We start from the raw sequence: 20,450 nt of genomic DNA, 5'->3' as shown, positions 1-20,450 counted from the left end.
TTGAGGAAGAGAGCACATTCCAGACTTGGGTTTTTGTAGAAGCATAAAGGGTGGAGATGGATGGAATGTGGTATAGAAAATAGGAAGTAGGTGAGTTTGGTGGTGATAAGAGTGAGTGAAGGAGAATACTGTACAGTAAACTTGGAAACTGGCTGGAATCAGATTGTGAAGAGCTTGAAATGTCACCGTCTTTCCCCTGGAGATAAGAAAGAGTTCCTGGGGTAAAAGGGACTTTCTTAAGCATGGGAGTGATAGTCAGAATTGTAATTACAAACCATGTGGAGAATGGTTGGAAAGGAAAAAGACTGGAAACGTAGAGAGTAACCTAATATTGCAATAATCTTATGAGAGGTGATTAAGAACTGAAGCAGGGTAGATGTGGTGTGAAGATGTAGAGAAGACGGTTAAGAAAGGTATTATGTTGGTAGAAATGAAAAGACTTGTCAACTAATTGGATATAAAAGGTGAGGAGAGGTAAGGCATCAACAAGGGTTCATTTGTGACTTCAACAGAAAAAGAAATATTAGGAAAAAGAGATGTTTGGGCAGCAAAGATAATGAATCCTGTCATGGAAGTGTTGAGTTTGGGATCCCTAAGTGATATCTATTCAGGGCTAATAGGCAGATGATGATATGGGGAGGAAAGTAGAGAGGAAGGCAGGGCCCAGGAGTGGGTCCTTGGGCACACCATGCACTGTAAGTGGGACATGGATGATGACCCAGCAAAAACTGACTTCTTCTTGAAGCTAGATGTGTAAGAAGAAAACTAGGAGACAATGGCATCAGAACTCAGGAGAAAGTGGCTTACTATACCATATGCTGTAGAGTTTCAAGAAGGATGAGGAATGAGAAAAGGCTACTGAATTGTTAAAAGATCATCAAAAAAAGCACAGAGATGGGCAGCCAGGTGGCTCAGCAAGTAAGAGCACCGGCCCCAGTGTCGGGATGACCTGGGGATTGAATCTGGGCTCAGATACTTAGCACCAGACCCAGAAATAACTGGCCGTGTAACCTTGAGCAAGTTACTTAACCCCAATTGTTTAAAAAAAAAAAAAGCACAGAGAGTCATTTCCAGATACTTATTCAAGAAAGGGATGTGCCCTGTGATGGAAATAACAACAATTTTTTAAATAGTCACTTAACTTTCTAAAAAAGATCATGGCCCCAATGAAAACTTACCCTAAAACAATGTTAGTAAATGACAAAATGGTAAACTATATACATTAAAGAAATAAAAAGGATAAAAAATAAGCAATAATATTTATATATAAATATACATATATACATAAATAAGTAACAATATTGGGGCGGCTAGGTGGCACAGTGAATAGAGCACCAGCCCTGGAGTCAGGAGGACCTTAGTTCAAATCCGGCCTCATACACTTAACACAAAAACTAGTTGTGTGACTTTGGGCAGGTCACTTAACCCCAATTGCCCTCCAAAATTTAAAAAAAGCAAAAAAAAAAGTAACAATATTTTAAAAATTTTATTTAAAGGGCAGTTCAAAATCCTCCCATTTCCCAAACGTAAAACATTGTAAGGTCACAAGTAAAGAAGATTCAAATTTTTGGTTTGCCATGAAAGGCATTTTCTCCCCTTTTTAAAGATTTCACATTTTTGGTACTCAAATTTTGTCTTTAGGTTCACATCGATTTGATTAACATCCTATTGAAATTCACATTCTAAGGGAAATGATGACAAAGAAATAGAATTTCTGAGAACCAGTCAATTCATAAAGAAATATTAAAAATGGGTCATCATTCAAACTTATGCTTCAAAAAAGAAAGTTCACACAAGGAAAATAAGAAATGGAAAAGGAAAATAATCATCAGCAAAGAAAAAGAGACATATATGAAACAGCTGCTCAGTCTTACTTTACAAGATCCAGTCTGTTGTTTATAGCAGCCCAGTGTAAAAGAGACACGTTTTCTTTGTCCGGTTGTCTGACATCATATCCAGCTTCTATCAACTCCTTACATCGCTCAAATATTCCATATCTAAAAACAGGAAACATTCAAATCTATGTCACAGAACATTATTTTAAAACTTTTAAATGCTAAAATGCCTCCTTTCAAAAGATTTACATTCTTTGTAGTCTATCTTGCAGGTGAATAATGTGGTAATTACAAATAAAGGTAAGATGAACAAAGCACAGGTTGATGAGTTCTAATACTGAAGCTTATGCTGATTTCCTACATTTCCTGATTCAAAACAAATAAAGCTTGGTTAGCAAGTCCTCTAGGTCAGGACCAGAAAAGGTCTGTGATTTTATGTAATAATAAGACTGAGGCACTGGTAATTGATAGTGATATACAACAGGACTCAATTATCTGTCATTGAAACATCTTTAAGATTTTATTGAAAAAGAAATACTTTTGTTTTTTTTCCTGTAATCAGTTAGCTTTAAGTCCTCTATTAAAGTTCTACTCTAATGACTCATCACTAGGGATGTGAGTCTGGAGAAGATGGGACTTATCAGGGACATGAAATAGATAGTTATAGGAGTGTTTGGGAGGTTGTCATGTAGAATAGGCATGCGATATGCACTGCTAAATCATAGAGGGCAGTTAGGAGCAGTACATGGGGCTTGCAAGTCTGAGCTTGAAGGAGGGAGAAATTATCTAACAACTAGAGCTTTTCTGAGTGGAATGGTGGTGAGAGATCTTTGGGAAGGGGCTAAATGATCACTTGTCAGGAATATAATGGGAGACATTCTTGACCAAGTGCTTGTTGAACTAGATGGCCTTGGGGTCCCTTCCAGCTCTGTAGTCCTATGATCAAAGGCTGTGCTAGTGGAAGGCAAGCCCTGGAAGATAATCACCAAAAGACTGGCCATCAAGTAATCAATTTTTTGGCCACAGCAATGCATGAAGATGACCTACCAAGGTGTACAGGGCTTGTAATTTACAACTGTAGATAGAATATCCACAGTGAAGAAACCACAGATCTGTTAAGAAGCACATTTAGACTCACTGCCAAGAAAAAAACTTTACAATAATTAAGGCTGGCCAAAAGTATGATGGGCTTCCTGAAGAGGTGATGGGCTCTCCTGCCTTGGAAGCCTTCAAGACCAAAAAACCAGTTTTAGTTATGTAATGATATTCTTTGGATATGTGATGATATTCTTTGGATCTGTGATGATATTCTTTTCATGTATGGGTTGGGCTAGATGAGCACTGAGATCCCTCCTAGGTCCCAAGTTCTGTGATTTTGTGATCTTTGTGTTTAGATCTCTGGTTGCTCTTCTGAACTACTCTGGAGGGTCTCAGCAGTTACGCTGTTGTCATGCTGGTATCTTTTCCAAATTTGTCAGAAAACCTTTTCCCAACACCTGTTTCAGGGCATTTCTACACATTTTCTTTGTAACCAAGTACACTGAGGGAGTTCTCCTCCTTAAATTTTTGCTTATTTCTCTTCTTCAATCAAACATCACCTGTCTTTAGAAATCATTTTGCCGATTCTTCCATGGTGACCTTATTTGAAGTGTGTTTCTTACTGCCAGTTCTTTCCTTCTGAAGGCCCAAAGCTGTTAAGTCTTTCTTCCCAGGCCCTGCTGCCTGTTATCTATGACCCCTGGCACTGAATTAATCTATAATCCTCTAAGGCTGACAGAGACCAGTTGGATAATGGTGCCAGAATACCCTATATTTGAGCCAATCTCCAATTTTCCCAGATCTATTTGGTTCTATGGCTAGGATCTATATTCATTTCAGTCATTTTTAATTTTTGGTCAGTACCAGAAGAATTTTACGATAACCACCTGTGTCAATTTACCTACTTGTTTTTCCTTATAAATTTCCTTCAGCATTTTAATTCAGTCATAAAAAATGCATTAGCACTTTAATTGATAGTGCATTCAATCTACAAATTAACATATGAAGTATCATCATTTCCAATATATTGATATGTCCCATAAATGAATATTAAATGTACCCTCAATTTTTTAGATCAATCGATAAGTGTTTATTGAATGCTTATACTACATGCAAAGGTTTTTGTTAGTATAATTAGGGTCACCTTTTATTAAGGTTAGAGTCACTTTTACAAAGGTTGGCTGTATATCCAAATAAATGAATACCCAAATATTAAATGTTCTTTGTTGTTTTAAATGCAGTCTTCTTTTATATTTTCTTGAATGTTACTGTTATCATCCTTCATTAAGGTGAAAGCAGCAAAACAATGTTATGAACTGCATTAGATAGCATAGCATATACAGTAGAACACTAATAAAATTCAGCCCAAGGATATATGGTCATAGAGGACTTACTGGGTAGCTTTCACAATGTCACAGTTACTAGAGTCCTCTATAAGAGGCAAAGCATCTTTCTCCTTTGTTGGTTGTCTGTTTTCCTGTGCAGAGATGTTTCGATGACCGAGCCCTGGAGACCAATGGGAGCCATGACTGTGATTCCTGCACTGAAGATTTACAATGCAAAGGGTTATAAAATTATCAATAGCATATATAACCAATTGAGCAAACAAACATGATTATCTGTGTTAATTAACTAATTGGCATAATTGGCATTTTGAAGTCTGAGACATACATTTTGCAGAATGTATCCTTCACAGTTCTTAGTTCTGCCAATAATCCCCAGTACTTGGAACACAATAAGTGCTTAATCAATACTTTTTCATTCATTAATATAAAGTCATACATTGTATAAATCATTACAAAAGGATGCTAATGGAGAGGGCAGAGGAGGAGCACAGGACAGAGAGCCTTTGGTGACATCTATGGTTAGGCACAAGGCATGGATGATGACTCAGAAAAGAAGACTTAAGAAGTGGCTAGACAGGTGGATGGAGAAGCAGAAGACAGCAGTGTCATGAAAAGCTGGGAAAGAGCACTGAGCATAGGGTGATAAATTATTTCAAATGGTGAGCAGATGTTAAGAAAATGAGGAATAAGAAAAGGTCACAAAATTTGGTAATTAAGAGTTTAATAGTGACTTAGATGAAAGAAGTTTGAGGTCAGTGATGAGGTTATAAACAAAACTTTAAGGGGGCGAGCAGTGAAAGAAGAGGAAATAGAAGCAATAAGCAAAATGGCTTTTTTCTAGGATTTTGGTTATAAAAGGGGATGGGGGAGATATAGAATAACAACTTGAAAGGACAGTAGGGTCAAGTGAAGTTTTTTTTTTTAAGGATAGGGAAGACCTAGGCATCTTAGTAGACAACAAAGAAAAAGTCAGTAAATGAGGAGAGATTGTAAATTGGTGGGAAGGGTGTTAGAGCAAGCTACCAGATAAGATAGGGAAGGAAGAGTATAAGTAAAGGCTGGTCTTGGGCAGAAGAATTCTATCTTCATCAGAGACTGTAGTAAAATAAGAGACAGTGGGAGATAATGTCAAAGAGTTCTAAGATGTAGAAAAAGGAGGAATGTAAGGCTATGACAAATGGTCTCCATATTCCCAGTAAAGTATGAGTCAGGGTTTTCTTCGAAGAAGGAATGGTAAAACGGGTTGAAAAGAGGCTTAGAATAGCCTTTGTGGTTAACGAATCTACTAAGGAAGAGTACAAGGATTACATTAAGATAATGAGAGCCCTATAGGGATTAGATAAAATAAATTCAAGTAAGCGCTGATTACTGGGTTCAAAGTCATGGTGGACCCAGTAACCAGCACTTACTTGAATTAAAACTGAGGAAGCAGAGGGTGAAGATATTTTGTCAATGGACGTTTGTCAAAGCATGAGAAGCAATAAGAAAATGGGGTAAGGAATATAAGAGTGATGTTAGTGTGTAGTTGAGCCATTTTAACTAAACAAAGTTAGAGCAGGGGTGATGACCTGGAAGAGCACTGAGGTATGGAGGGAGTGCTGATCATAATGAGGACAAAGAATGGAGTCAGAAAGAAGAACAGCCAGTGATGGAAGGATAAGAGGTTGTGGTCAGATAAAGGGATTTCAGAATTCTTGATCATGGAAGTGAAAATTGTAAGTGATGGTGAGATCAAGGGTGTAACCATCTGTGGGTGTTGCTGAGGTGAGTGAAAATATAGAAAACAGGAGTTGAGGGAAGTGAGGACTTGGAAGTCCAAGGGTTTGAGGAAACATCAATATGTATACCAAAATCCATAAGTAAAAGTGAACAAGTCCAGGTGGAGAGAAATACTGAAAGTCAAATACCAGCAGCTTGGAGGAAGGAAGAATGACCTGTGAACTGGTAGATAACTGCCAAGAGGTACAGATAAGATGATATATCTGCATAGAAGAAACTTCAGAAGATTGTGTGAATGGTATCTGTATTCACTCATGTTTGAAGTTTCAATGTTATCTTTGAATCTTCTCTGTCACCTCCCATACCCAATTAATTATCAAGTCTAGTCACTCCTACCTTTGAAATCTGAATCTTTTTTTTAAACTACTGTTGCTATTCTAGCAGAGGCCTCTGTGTCTTGGATATTACAACACATAACTGACCTTCCTACCTCCTGTCTATCTCTACTGCAATTCATCCTTCACACCATCAGGATGACTTTTTCCATGCACAGATCTGATATTATCACTTCACTGCTCAAAATCCTTTAATGGCTCCCTACTATATACTGAGTTGTTAAAATTCTTTAGCTTAATATTCAACTTTCACCACAGTTTGGTGTCTACCTTTCTTTTCATCTTTATCTCATGCTACTCCCTTCAAAATACATTACACTGGATTACTAGTCATCCTTTGTACAAATCCGGAGGTATGCTTTGATCAAACATACCCAGAATGGCACTCCCCCAGCATTCCTCAACCTCTACCAGATGAAATTTTACAAAGGCAATGTGGTACAGTAGAAAGAGTGCTGGACTTGTGGAGTCATGAGAGACCTGGGTATAAACCTTACCTCTGAAGATCAAAAGCTACGTGACAATAGGCAAGTCAGTGAACTTACTTGAACCTCATCTGTAAAATGAGATAATAACAACTATAGTACCTACCTCACAGGACTGGCATGAGGATCAAATGAAATACTGTATGAAGAGTGCTTTGTAAACTTTACAATATTGCAGAACTATCCTCTGCTGTTATTTTCCTCATCTTCCAAGGTCTACCTCAAATCTTCATCTGATCTTCTCAGTCATAAATGAACCTCAAACAACATTTTCTATTTCTCTTGTGCTCTTATCATAATTTATGCTGCATTATAAATATTGGTCTTAGTTAATATGTATACTATATTTGCACATGGCATATCCTCATTTAAACATAGAGAATATGAAACCTAAAACTCTTAGGTAAAGGTAACTCTCTACTGGGTTTTTCAAGAAGAACTTTTGCCACAAAAAGCTCATTTAATTTTTTTTTTTTTTGCTATTTGGAGGGTAATTGGGGTTAAGTGACTTGCCCAAGGTCATATGGCTAGTTTTTGTGTTAAGTGTCTGAGACTGGATTTGAACTCAAGTCCTCTTGATTCCAGGGCCAGTGCTCTATTCACTGTGCCACCTAGCCACCCCAAAAAGCTCATTCTTAATCACAAGTATGGAAGTTAATATTTGACTGAGGATGATCACATAAAAGCCTTTGGTGAAAAAAACTGATCTTTCACTCCCACTATAGAAAAAAAAATAGCCTAAGTCTATCAGAATACTGCCTGCAAATCACTCTCTTGTTATTGAATGCTTTACAATTATTCTCTAACTTCTTCATATATTCACGTTTTGCCTACCCTAGACTGGTAGGCTACTTAAGGACAAGCACAATGCCATCTATCATTTCCTATTCCTAAGAGTAACTTTAACACAATTAAATATTTGTAGGCTAACTAAAATCTGCTAGAGATTTGCAAAATTCCTATCAGAATGCTTAAAACTTTAAGAGGACATGCTATGGTCTGGAATGGGCAGAGCAGAATGACTTCCACACATTGGGCAGTGTAATATCAGAATATTAGTCAGAGCTTTTGGTCAAACATGCAATGGGCCAGCAACTGTCCCATTACTGAAGCTCTTCAAGCAGAAAGGGAACAATTACTGGTCAGAAGGTTGCACAAGGCAATCTGTTGAACAGGGAGAGATTGGGATAAACTTCAAAGTCCTTTCCAATTCCCAAATCCTATGACTCAGGAATTCTAAGACATAATTCTACATTAGATCAAGGGATGGGAATAGGGAAGTTTTTATTGACAAAGAAGAATCAAAGAAGTCTCCAAAGAAGGTAACTTTACAAGGTGAATAGAAATTTAACAGGTAAAGACAGAGAGAACATTGCAATGTTGGGGTACTGTATGAGAAAAGAGAAAGGAAGAAAAGTGCATAATTGATTTAAGGAATAAAAATCTGAGCAATTTGCCTGGAACATTTGTAGAGAATATTATGAAATAAGCTGGAGAGACTGAATTTGGAGCAGGGGTTCTTAACCTTCTCTGTGTCATGGCCTCTTTGTGCAGTTTGGTAAAGCCTATGGATCCCTTCCAGAAGAATGTTTTAAAATGGATAAAATAAGATACAGAACATTAAAAAGGAAACCAATTCTATTAATATACAGTTATCAAAATACTAAAAACAAAGAAAACAATTTCATGGACCCCTGGAACATATATTGAAGAAAAATAATTGAAGAATTATTGACTTACCTGAAAACCATGATCAAAGAAAGAACTTAGACATTATATTTCAAGAAATTATTGAGGAAAACTGCCCTGATATCCTAGAACCAGAGTGTAAAATAGAAATAGAAAGAATACCCCAACCACCACCTGAAAGAGATCCCAAAATGAAAACTGCCAGAAATATTATGGCCAAAATCTAGAACTTCCAGGTTAAAGAGAAAATACTTCATGCAGCAAGAAGGAAACCATTCAAATACAGTGGAGTCACAATCAGGATCACACAAGATTTAGCAGTTAGCACATTAAAGGAGCAGAGGACTTGGAATATGTTATTCCAGAAGGCAAAGGAGCTGGAATTACAATCCAAAAATAACCCACCTGGCAAAACTAAGTAGGATCCTTCGAGGGAAAAAAAAGGATATGTAATGAAATAGAAGACTTTCAAGCATCTCTGATGAAAAAAACAGAGTTAAATAAAAAATCAAATTAAAAGGTAAGCATGAAAGAGAAATCAAAAGGGACTCAATAAGGTTAAACTGTTTACCTTTCTAAATGAGAAGATGATATATGTATCTTTTAAGAATTTTATCAGTATTAGGGCAAATAAAAGGATTTTACATAGAAAGTAGGTACAGGAGTGAGTCAATTAGGTTAGGGTCATGTAAAAAATGGAGAAACAAGAAAGAGGAATGCCCTGGGAGAAGGGGGAAGAGAGAAAAAGAATGGGGAAGATTATCTAACAAAAAAGAAGTACAAAAGAAAGAGCTTTTATAGTGGAATAGAAAATGGTGGGGCTGGGGTAGGCAATGCTTGAATCTCACATCTAAATTGGTTTTAAAAAGGGAAAATTTATATACATACTCAAATAGTAAGAGATATCTATTTTACCCAATAGAAAAGTAGAAGGGGAAGGGGATAAAGAGAAAGGAGGTGGTGAACATGGTGATAAAAGGGTGGGCAGAGAATAAAAAAGGCAGTGGTCAGAAGCAACACAAACTTTAGAGGAAGGATAGGATAAAAAGAGAGAAGGATAAACAGAAGAAAATAGGATGCAGGGAAATGCAGTTAGTAATCGTAACTATGAATACAAATGTGATGAACTCATTCATAAAATAGAAATGAACTGCAGAATAAATTAGAAATGAGAATCCCACAATGTGTTGTTTACAAGAAACAAACTTAAAAAAGACAAACACGGTTTAAAAAAATGGGTAAGGGGACAGAAGGACTGGACCAGAATCTATTATGCTTCAGCTGAAATTAAAAAGGCAGGGGTAGCAATCATGATCTCAGACAAAGAAAAAGCTAAAATAGGCCTAACTAAAAAGGATAAGCAATCTGGAAGAACAAAATGTCAAGAATATCAAGGGAATCAATGAAAAAAAATGTGAAGGAAGGTGGATTAGCAGTACCAAATCTCAAACTGTATTGCAAAGTGGAAATCATCAAACCAACCTGGTATTGGCTAAGAAACAAGAGTGGTGGATCAGTGGAATAGATTAGGTAAACAATACTCAGTAGTAAATGACCATAGTAATCTAGTGCTTAACAAACACAAAGATCCAAGATTTTGGGACAGGAAATCACTATCTGACAAAGATTGCTGAGGAAACTGGAAAGTAGTTTGTCAGAAACTAAGCATAGACCACTATCTCACACAGGATACCAAGATAAGATCAAAATGGATAAATGATTTAGACATATAGGGTGATATTACAAGCAAATTAGGGAAACAGAAAAATATATGTCAGATCTATGGATAAGGGAAGAGTATGTCTAAACAGGAAATAAAGGGGATTATAGGAAGCAAAATAGAAAAGTTTTATTACATGAATTTAAAAAGCTTTTGCACAAACAAAACCAATGTAGCCAAAATTAGAAGGAAAACAGGAAACTGGGGAAAAACTTTTTTGCAGCAAGTTTCCCTGATAAAGGCCTCGTTTCTCAAATATAGGGAACTGAGTCAAATTTATAAAAATAAGAGCCATTCCCTAGTTCATAAATGATCAAAGAATATGAATAGGCAGTTTCCAGAAAAAGAAACCAAAGCTAACTATGGTTATATGAAAAAAAATACTCCAAATCACTACTGATTAGAGAAATGCAAATTAATTAAAACAACTCTGGGCTGTCATCTTATACCTATCCAATTGACTAATATGACAAAAAAAAGGAAAATGACAAACATGGCAGGGGATGTTGAACCACAGACAATGATGTAATATCAATACTAAACATATGTGTACCAAATGGCAATGAATCCAAATTCTTAAAGTAAAAGTTAAATGAAATACAGGAGAAAATAGCAAAAATATGTTAGTGGAGAATCTCAACTTTCCTTCTCATAACTACATAAATCTAAACATAAAACAAATAAGAAAGAAGTCAATGAGATGAATAGAAACATAGAAAAGTTAGATATGAGAGACCTCTGGAGAAAACTGAATGGGAATAGATAATAGCACACCTTTTTCTTAGCTATATGTGGCACCTTCACAAAAACTGATCATATGCTTAGGGCATAAAAATCTCACAAACAAAAGTAGAACTATTAGAAGCACTCTACTTAGACTATATGCATTAAAAATGACATTTAATAAAGGGCTATGAAAGCATAGATTAAAAGGCTAATTGGAAACTAAATAATGTAATCCTAAAGAATGAGTGGGTGAAGGAACAAATCATAGAAACAATCAATAATTTCATTAAAGATAATGAAACAACATTCTAAAATTTGTGGAATGCAGCCAAAGCAGTACCTAGGAGAAAATTTATATCTCTAAATGCAGACATCAATAAATGAAGGAAGGAGAAGATCAATGAATTGGGTACACAACTTAAAAAAGACTATAAAAGAACAAATTTTAAATCCCCAAACTAAAAACCAAAATGGAAAACTTGAAAAATCAAAGGAGAAATTAATAAAATTTAAAGTAAAAAAAAACCCAATGAACTAATAAATAAAGCCAGGAGCTGGTTTTTATTGGGGGGGGGGACCACCTTAAAAGATAAACTACTATTTAATTTTATTTTTAATAAAGAAAGAAGAAAACCAAATTCCTATTATCAAAAATGAAAAGGGTGAATGCACCACCAATGAAGATGAAATTAAAGCAATTATTAGGAGTTATTCTGTCCAATTATATGTCAGCAAAACTGACCATAGAAGTGAAATGGATGAATATTTATCAAAATATAACTACTCAGATTAGCAGAAGAGGAAAAGAAATTGAACAAGCCATCAACGAACACCCCTAAGCAAAAATCTCCAGGATTGGAAGATGGATTCATAAGTGAATTATACCAAACATTTAAGGAACAGTTAATCCCAATACTATACAAATTATTTGAAAAAATTGGCAAAGGAGTACTACTATATTATGTTTCTGAGACAAATACAGTTTTGAAATCTAAACCAGAGAAAGAAAACTATAAACCAACTTCCCTAATGAATACTGACACATAAATTTTAAATAAAATACTAGCAAGGAGATAACAGCAATATGTCACAAAGATCACACACTATGACCAGGTGTGATTTATACCAGGAACATAGAGCTGGTTCAATACTAGGAAAACCCTCAGCATAATTGACCATATCAATAACAAAAACTACAAAGATCATGATTATATCAATAGATGCAGAAAAAAAGCCTTTGACAAAAGGCCATTTCTATTAAAAACACTAGAAAGTATAGGAATCAATGAATGTTTTCTTAAAACAATAAACTTAAAGCCTTCTCAAAAGATTAAGAATGAAGCAAGAATGTACATTATCAGTACTATTATTCAGTATTATACTAAAATGCTATCTATAGCAATAAGGAAAGAAAAAGAAATTGAAGGAATAAAAATAGGCAGCAAGAAAACAAAATTATCACTATGCTGATGATATGATGGCATATTAGAGAATCCTAGAGAATCAACTAGTTGAAACAATTAACACCTTCAGCAAAGTGGCAGGATATAAAATAACCTCACAAAAAATCATCAGCATTTCTATATAATACCAACAAAATCCAGCAAGGATAGAGGAATTCCATTTAAAATAAATGCAGACTATATAAACTGTTATAAACTATATAAACCTTGCCAAGACCAACCCAGGAATTATATTAATATGATTATAAAACACTTTTCACACAAATAAAGATGAAGTAAACAAATGGAGAAATTTTAATTGTTCATGGATAGTCTGAGTCAATATAATAAAAATGAGAATTCTACCTAAGTAAATTTACTTTTTCAGAGCCATACCAATCAAACTACCCAAGAATTATTTTATAGAGCTAGAAAAAATAGTAATGAAATTAATCAAGCAAATTGATGAAAAAAAATGTGAAAGTAGATAGCCTACAAGTTCCAGATTCCAAACTATATTACAAAGGGGTAAACATCACAACAATCCGGTATTGTGTAAGAAATAGAGTGGTAAATCAGTGGAATAGATTAGGTACACAATTGTTGTCATGGTGGTGGTGTCTGTCCTTCATTCTCGAAAAGGACCATGACAATTTCTCCTCCAAAGCCAACTGGGTCCAGTGGTAAGATATAGATCAGGATAACTGGGGATGGCCCTGGATGCAGTAGGAGACCTTGGCCTGATCACAGTAATCTAGTATTGATATCCAAGTTTGGGGGATAAGAGCTCACCATTTGAAAAAAATTACTGGGAAAACTGGAAAGCAGTTTGGTAGACACTAGGCATATACCAACAATATCTCACAGAGGATGCCAAGATAAGGTCAAAATGGAAAGGTGATTTAGATATATAGGGTGATATCATAAGTAAATTAGGGGAACATGGAAAAATGTACCTGTCAGATCTACAAAGAAGGGGAGAATTTATGTCTAAACAGGATAAAGGGGATTATAGGAAGTAAAATAAACAATATTCATTACATGAATTTGAAAAGCTTTTGCACAAAACCAAGGTAGCCAAAATTAGAAGGAAAACAGGAAACTAGGGGAATTTTTTTTTTACAGCAAGTATATTTGATAAAGGTCTCATTTCTCAAATATTTGGGGAACTATGTCAAATTTATAAAAATAAAAGACATTCCCCAAATGACAAATGGCCACAGGATATGAACAGGCAGTTTTCAGAAGAAGAATTCAAAGCTCTCAATAGTCACATGAAAAAATACTCTAAATCACTACTGATTTGAGAACTGCAAATTAAAACAACCCTGAGGTACTATCTCACACATATCAGATTGGCTAACCAGACAAAAAAGGAAAATGACAAATGTTAGAGGGGATGTGGAAAAATAGGGATGCTAATACGCTGCTGGTAGAATTGTAAATTAGTCCAACCATCCTGAAGAGCAATTATGCTCAAAGAGCTATAATGGACATACCCTTTAACCTAACAAAACCACAGCTAGGTCAGTATCTCAAAGACAAATCAAAGAAAAGGAAAAGGACCTATTTGCATAAAACTTTTTTGAAGTAGCTCTTTTCGTGGTGGCAAAAAATCTGGAAATTGAGGACATGTCCATCAATTCGGGAATGGCTGAACAACTTGTAGTATATGAGCGCAATATACTGCCACTATACTATAAGAAATGATGAGTACCAGGCGGCTAGGTGGTGCAGTAAGTAAAGAGCCGGCCCAGGAGTCAGGAGGACCTGAGTTCAGATCTGGCCTCAGACACTTAACACACACACACACACACACACACACACACACACACACACACACACAAACTATCCTTATAACCTTGGGCAAGTTGCTTAACCCCAATTGCCCTCCAAAAGGCAAAAAAAAAAGAAAGAAAGAAAGAAATGATGAGCATGATGGTTTCAGAAAAAAACCTGGGAAGACTTATACGAACTGACCTAAAGTAAAGTGAGCAGTATCAGGAGAACATTGTACATAGTAATAGCAATACTGTAACAATTATCAGCTGAGAAAGACTTGGCTACTCTGATCAAGACAATGATCCAGGATACAAAGGACCCGTGATGAAAAATGCTACCCACATCCAGAGAGAGAACTGATAAATTCTGAACGCAGACTAATGTCTAATACTTTTAAACTTTCTTTATTTTTATTGTTTTATTTGTGTTTTCTTTTTCGATATGGCTAATATGAAAATACGTTTTGCATGATCTCACATGTATAATCAATATCAAATCACTTGTCTTCTCAAAAGGGGGGGGCAGGAGGAAAGGAAAGAATTTGGAACTCAAAAATTTTAAAAATTATTGTTCAAACAATTTTACATGTAATTGGAAAATATTCAAAGAAATGAAGATAATTTTAAAAATAAGAATAAAAACCTCAACTAGATTCTCTGACTCAAATTTCTCTTCTCTTCAGTGTTTCAATCAATTACCAACAAAGTGCTAAGTATTGCAGATTTAAAAATAAAAATCAAATAGTCCCTGACCTCATGGATCATACATTTTTATTGGTAAGATGACAGACAACATATACATAAATAAGCATATAGAGAATACATACAAAATAAATACAAAGTAATTTTCAGAAGACACCAGAAGCTAAGGAATCAAAAAAGTCTTCACACTGATGGTGGTGCTTGAGCTAATTCTCAAAGGAAAGAAACTTTCTGAGGGGCAGAAGTAAGGAAGGATTCATTCCAAGCATGGGGGAGAGCCAGTAAAAAGCAACAGTGACAGTTGATAAAGTATGTTGTGTGAGAAACAGAAAGAAAGGCAGGTTGGCTGTTTCTACAGCGCAGGAAAGGAAGTGATAAAACTGGAAAGGTAGCTTGGATTCAAGTTGTAAAAGGTTTTAAATGACAAACAGAAGTGTTTGTATTTTATATTTTATTTTAGAGGTGATAGGTAGCACCTGGAATTTACTGAACAGGGAAAAGACATGGTCCTATCTGTTTTAGAGCAAACATATAGAGGATGATGGGAGGATGGATAGAGAGATTTGAGGCAGGAGAGCTACAATAGCAGTACAGAAGAGAGGTGACCTGAACCTGAACTAGGATGATGGCCACCGTATGACTAGAGAGGAGAGGTCAGATCAAGAGATGCAGAGAAAGAAAAGCTAAGATTTGTTAACTGAATGGATATTTGAGGTGAGAGAGAGTGAGACATCAAAGATAATGCCAAAGTTGTGAATCCTGGGTAACTGGAACAGGGTGGTGGTACCCTTGACAGAAATACAGAAGTTTGGGAGAGGATTAGGTTTTGGGGGAATGACTGTCCACTCTTTTGAACTATTTTGCAGAGATGTCCATGAGACACCTAGCTTGAAATATCCGATAGGTAGCCTGTGATTCAGTACTGGAGCTCAGGAAAGAAACTACCCTCCACACAGCTGCCAAAGTGATACTCCTTAAGTGTAGCTCTGTCACTCCCCAGTTCAGTCAATTCTGGTAATTTCCACTTGCCTCTAAGATAAGTTACAACCTTAAAGCCCTTAACCATCTGACTCTAGCCCACTTTCCAAAGCTCATGACCCATTCCCCTCCCTCATGTCCACTACATTCCAGCCGAGCTGTCTTGTTTGCTATACTTGGCATTCCATCCCTCTCCCATCTTTGTGCCTTTGACAGGCTATGTCTGCTATATTTGGAAAATACTTCCTTCTTACTTGTTCCTGTTAGAATCCTTAACATCATACAAAGCTCAGTTCAAGTGCTTTCTCCTTCGGGAAACTTTTCTTGCTCTTCCCAAGTGTTTCCCCCAGAAATTACTTGGTAGGTGTTTCTATTTGTCTATATAAATATTTCTCTCAAAAGAATATACGTGCTTGAGGTTAAAAACTGTTTAATTCGTATCATACTAATCCCAGCAAATAGGATGTGTGCCTGGTGCTTAATAAACTGAAATGAGTGAACGAGACTATCAAAGGAGAGGGGAAAAAAAGGACAACAAACTACAAGGACAAAAACAACTTGGAATTAAGTGGACCTATCCTTGGAGTTGTCAAGGATATCCAACTTATCTCTCACTAAGTAAATACAACCTGATCAAGACACTACAAGAATTCTTCTAAGGGTAAGATAAATATGGTAATGTTATGCTGGGCATTGATTCAACACAGAACCATCAACTCCACCTGCTTTGATTGAGGGAATTAGACTCCCAAAGGCCCTAACAAGTGGCCATTAAAAGATTCCACACCCTTTTAGCCAAAACAATTACAGTTACATGCCCAAGTTTCCAATGCCTCCATTCCCAATTCCCAAGTAATTGCAAGTGGAAAATAATTCTTTTACACCTTTTATAAATAAATAAGAGTTATGAATGACATTTCCTCAACATCTCAGAGAGCTAAAGGAAGAGAGATACCACCATTATCATCAAATTTCCATTTGAAGGTAGAACATCTTTGCAGAACCTTTTCTCCATCTATAAATCTTGGTTGGTTTACTGCTTTCCTCTGACTGAAGTAGCATATATATTCACACCTTTACATTTACCTACGTTTTTCTCTCCTCACTTGAACCCACCTTCAAAATAACTGCATGAGAAAGAACTATAGGGTCTGAATGCAGATGGAAACATAATATTTTCTTTTTTGTTGTTGTCGTTTTGGTTTTCTTTCTCGTGGTTTTTCCTTTGGCTCTAATTCTTTTTTCCAATATGACTAATGTGGAAATATGTTTAATATGATTGTACATATATAGCCTATATTAGTTTGCATGCCATTTTGGGGAAGGGAGGAAAAAGGGAGGGGGAGAAAATTTACAACTAAAATCTTATAAAAGTGAATACTGAAAGCTAAAAACAAATAAATAGATGAAACAAAAACAAAATAACTGCCTGAGAAGGGGAAAAAGAAAACATGAGACACAGGACAAATAAACAAGCAAAGGTAAAAGGACTCTAAATCAGCACTGGAAAAAAAAAAAAAAACAAAGCAAAGCAGGGAAAAAAATATCCTCTCCCAGGGGAGTGGAATCAATTAGAGCTGTTTCAAAAGATTCAAGGTCAAGGTGAACAGTCCACTAAGAGCATGTAACCTAACACCTCTTGTGAGGAAGTCTTCTCTCTAATCTTTGCCTCCTTCTCAGCCCAACCCCCATGGAAAGGCCACCATTTCTTCCATTTTTACCTGGTCTAGAGAAAAAAAAAAACCCACAAACATTAGTGGCACCTAGGTGCATAGGGGCAGAAGAGGGAGGGATATCTTGGCCCTCAGGTTTTTCTCAACCATTGTTTACCTATCACTTTAGTTTTTCCCCCATCCCTACCCCCTTCAACTTCCTCCCTCATTCCCATCACTTTTACTTTTTTCCCCCATTCACCTGCCCCCATTCCCCAATTTTTTTTTCTGTCTTCCCCAACTAAATTACTTACCTAAACTCTCTAACTGTCCCCTCTCTCCAGGCTCTTCCAAGCCCCTTCAATGTAGTAATATCAAACTTTTAGTCATTCTTTAATAGCATTTAATATCATTCTTTCACTCAATCAGAATCTATAGAAACTCCAAGTTGAAAGGGACCTCAAAGACCAGCTAGCTGGACTTCTATTTGAAGAGAAATTCTCTTTACAACAACCTCAAGGTATATTCAGCAATGAGGAACTCACTATTTCCCAAGATAGCCCATTACATTTTGGAACAGCATCAAAGTGATAAAGAAAACAAAAACCTCTTTATATTGAGCCTAAAACTACCTTTCTACAACTTTAATCTCATCTAGGTCTCACTGGGGCAAAGTAAAAAATCTGGTGCCTTTGCTATATGACAGTTCTTTCAAAACTTGAAAAAGGCTTTGCCATCCCCTCAAGTCTTCTGAAGTTTCTGGAAGTGATCATTGTAAGGCATCATGGCCCGTCCTGTGGTGGCATTACTCTGCACTGTTCCAGTCGGTAAACGTCCCTCCCTAAAAGGTGAAAATCGACCCTTGGTCTGATATTTCGGATGTGATCTGACAAAGGCAGAGAACAGGTGCAGTGGAAGAAAACTACAGTTGAAGTCAGGGAACTTGGGTCAAAGTTCAGCTCTTCGGGTTTTTACCTCTGTGATTCGGACCAAGTCATTTCAACAACTCCAAGGTTATGAATATCTCTATTAATACAACCCATCCCTAATACCCTACATCTCATTTTTTTTCTCCATTCTTTCCCTTATCCCCTTCTCCTCAATTCTTCCCATCTACCTGCCCCTTTCCTTTCTTTCTCCTTTCCTCACACTCCCATTTCCCTACCCTACCCCCTTCTCCCAAGATGCACCACTTTTACTGTGTGATATTGGGTAAATTAACTTCTCTTCTCTGCTTCCTTCTCTACAAAATGAGGAAAGTGGATTGGGTGACCACAGTCCGAGATCCACGAGTCCCTGACCCTATAATCACCCGCCTCCCTGGGTCAGAACATTATGCCTCTATTAACGCAGCAGTCCTGGAATCCTCATCCCTATTGCCCTGAAACTGGTTCAAGTCTTTCTCCCCGCCCCCACTCCCTTCCTCCTTTCCTTCCACAGGCCCACGTTCCCTTCCTCTCCAGCCCCTTCCTCACTTACTGACCCCAAACATCCTCAGTATCCCTTCCCAGACCTCCACCCTCACCTCTCCCTCCCGCCCCCAGATCCCTCTCCCCACGATGTGACCCTGTTACCATGTGACCCAGGACGAGTCCCCCACACACACTTTTCTCTCCTCTGCAAAAAAGGGGGGGATGAACTAAGCTCAGAGAACCCCAGATCTAGATCTCGAAGGGGCACCTCCAGACAGCTCATTTCACAGATGAGGAAACTGAGGCCCCTTGGAGTGGCTTTCCCAAGAAGCCACAGAGAGGACCATAGGATCAGAGCTGGGCTGGGAATGGACCTCGGCGGGCACTTGGTCTGACCTCCTCATTTTACTGGTGGGGAAACTGAGGCCCAGGAAGGTTACGCGGTTTTTCCTACTTTCCACATGGAAGATCACGGGACTGGAGGTCCAGAGATGGAACGAGCCGGGGCTTGGGGGGCATCGAATCCACTCCCCTCCTCATTTTACAGGTGGGGAAACTGAGACCCTGGGAGAAGCGACTTGTCAGCGAGGACGGCGGGATTCGGACCCCGGGCCGCCCCCGACCCCACACCCCTCAGCCTTGGGGGAAGGGGGAGAGGCTGGGGACCGGGGAAGCTGTCCCCAGTGCCCGCCGGTCATCGGGCTGCGACCCCGGGCTCCCCGGGCCACCTCGCACCCGAGCCCCCGCCTGGCTCCCCGCTCGCCCCGCCGCGGCCGCCGCTCTCACCTGGGAGCTCGGCCCGGACCAATCCATCTCTGCCTCCACGCGGGCCCCGGCTGAGAAACTTCGAGCCTGGCCCCGACCCCGGCTCTGCCCCGGACCCGCCGCTGTCGCCTCCTGCTCCTCGGCGAGCCGCCGCTGCCGCCCACTTCCTGCCCCTGTCAGCGCCGCGGCCGCTTCCTGCTCCGCGAGCCGCCCGCCAATCACGGCGCGGTCCGGCCAATCCGCTCCGAGGGGCGGGGCCTCGTCCTGCCGGGGCCACCCCGGTTGGTGTAGCCCGATAGAGGGGCGGGGCGTCACCTGCTCCTCCTTGACATCCTCCGCTTCAGCCTCCTAGCATCCGAGAATTGTCTAGTCTAGTGCACCTCGGTTATTTTCCAGGAGGGGGAAACTGAAGCCTGCCTAAGGTCACTTCAGTGGGGACTGAACCCAAATCCACTGGGCCGGGTTGCCCTCTCCATCATCTCTGCCCCCGAGACGGTCTTTGCTTTACTGAGATCGTAGGATCCAGCCGGGTACCTGGCACATAGTAGCTGCCTAATAAATGTTGGGAGCTTCTATCTGCCAGGGTGGGAATACCCAGCCCCAAATTCATCTAAGGGGTGAGGTTTCCTCCCTTGCCAACACCACTCTAGCTTTAAGAGAGCAAAGTCTGCAGACGAGACCGAATAACAACTAACATTTCTACAACGCTGTAAGATTTGAAATGCACTTTATAGGTATATGATCTTATTTTGTCCTCATATCAAT

General features: G+C 38.3%; 1 protein-coding gene across 2 annotated transcripts in view; it reads right to left on the bottom strand.

The window, feature by feature from the left end:
- The window catches only part of ZDHHC13 (zinc finger DHHC-type palmitoyltransferase 13), a 61,019-nt gene extending 41,133 nt beyond the window's left edge, over positions 1-19,886 (bottom strand). Inside the window, exons 1-3 of one of the 2 annotated variants that reach the window (XM_069091275.1) lie at positions 19,707-19,886; positions 4,268-4,416; positions 1,875-1,997 (exon numbers count right to left, since the gene is read on the bottom strand). In XM_069091275.1, coding sequence (XP_068947376.1) covers positions 1,875-1,997; positions 4,268-4,416; positions 19,707-19,733 — 299 coding nt within the window. In that variant the 5' untranslated portion in view covers positions 19,734-19,886. The remainder of the gene's footprint in view (positions 1-1,874; positions 1,998-4,267; positions 4,417-19,706) is intronic. The other variant, XM_069091276.1, reaches the window with a different exon arrangement.
- Between the last annotated feature and the right edge of the window lie 564 nt (positions 19,887-20,450).

Source organism: Petaurus breviceps, unplaced genomic scaffold, assembly GCF_028583685.1.
Source record: "Petaurus breviceps papuanus isolate PSGF00001 unplaced genomic scaffold, PetGlider_PUasm1.0 188, whole genome shotgun sequence".
Taxonomy (NCBI): Eukaryota; Metazoa; Chordata; class Mammalia; order Diprotodontia; family Petauridae; genus Petaurus; species Petaurus breviceps.
This window is presented reverse-complemented; position numbering and strand designations above follow the sequence as displayed.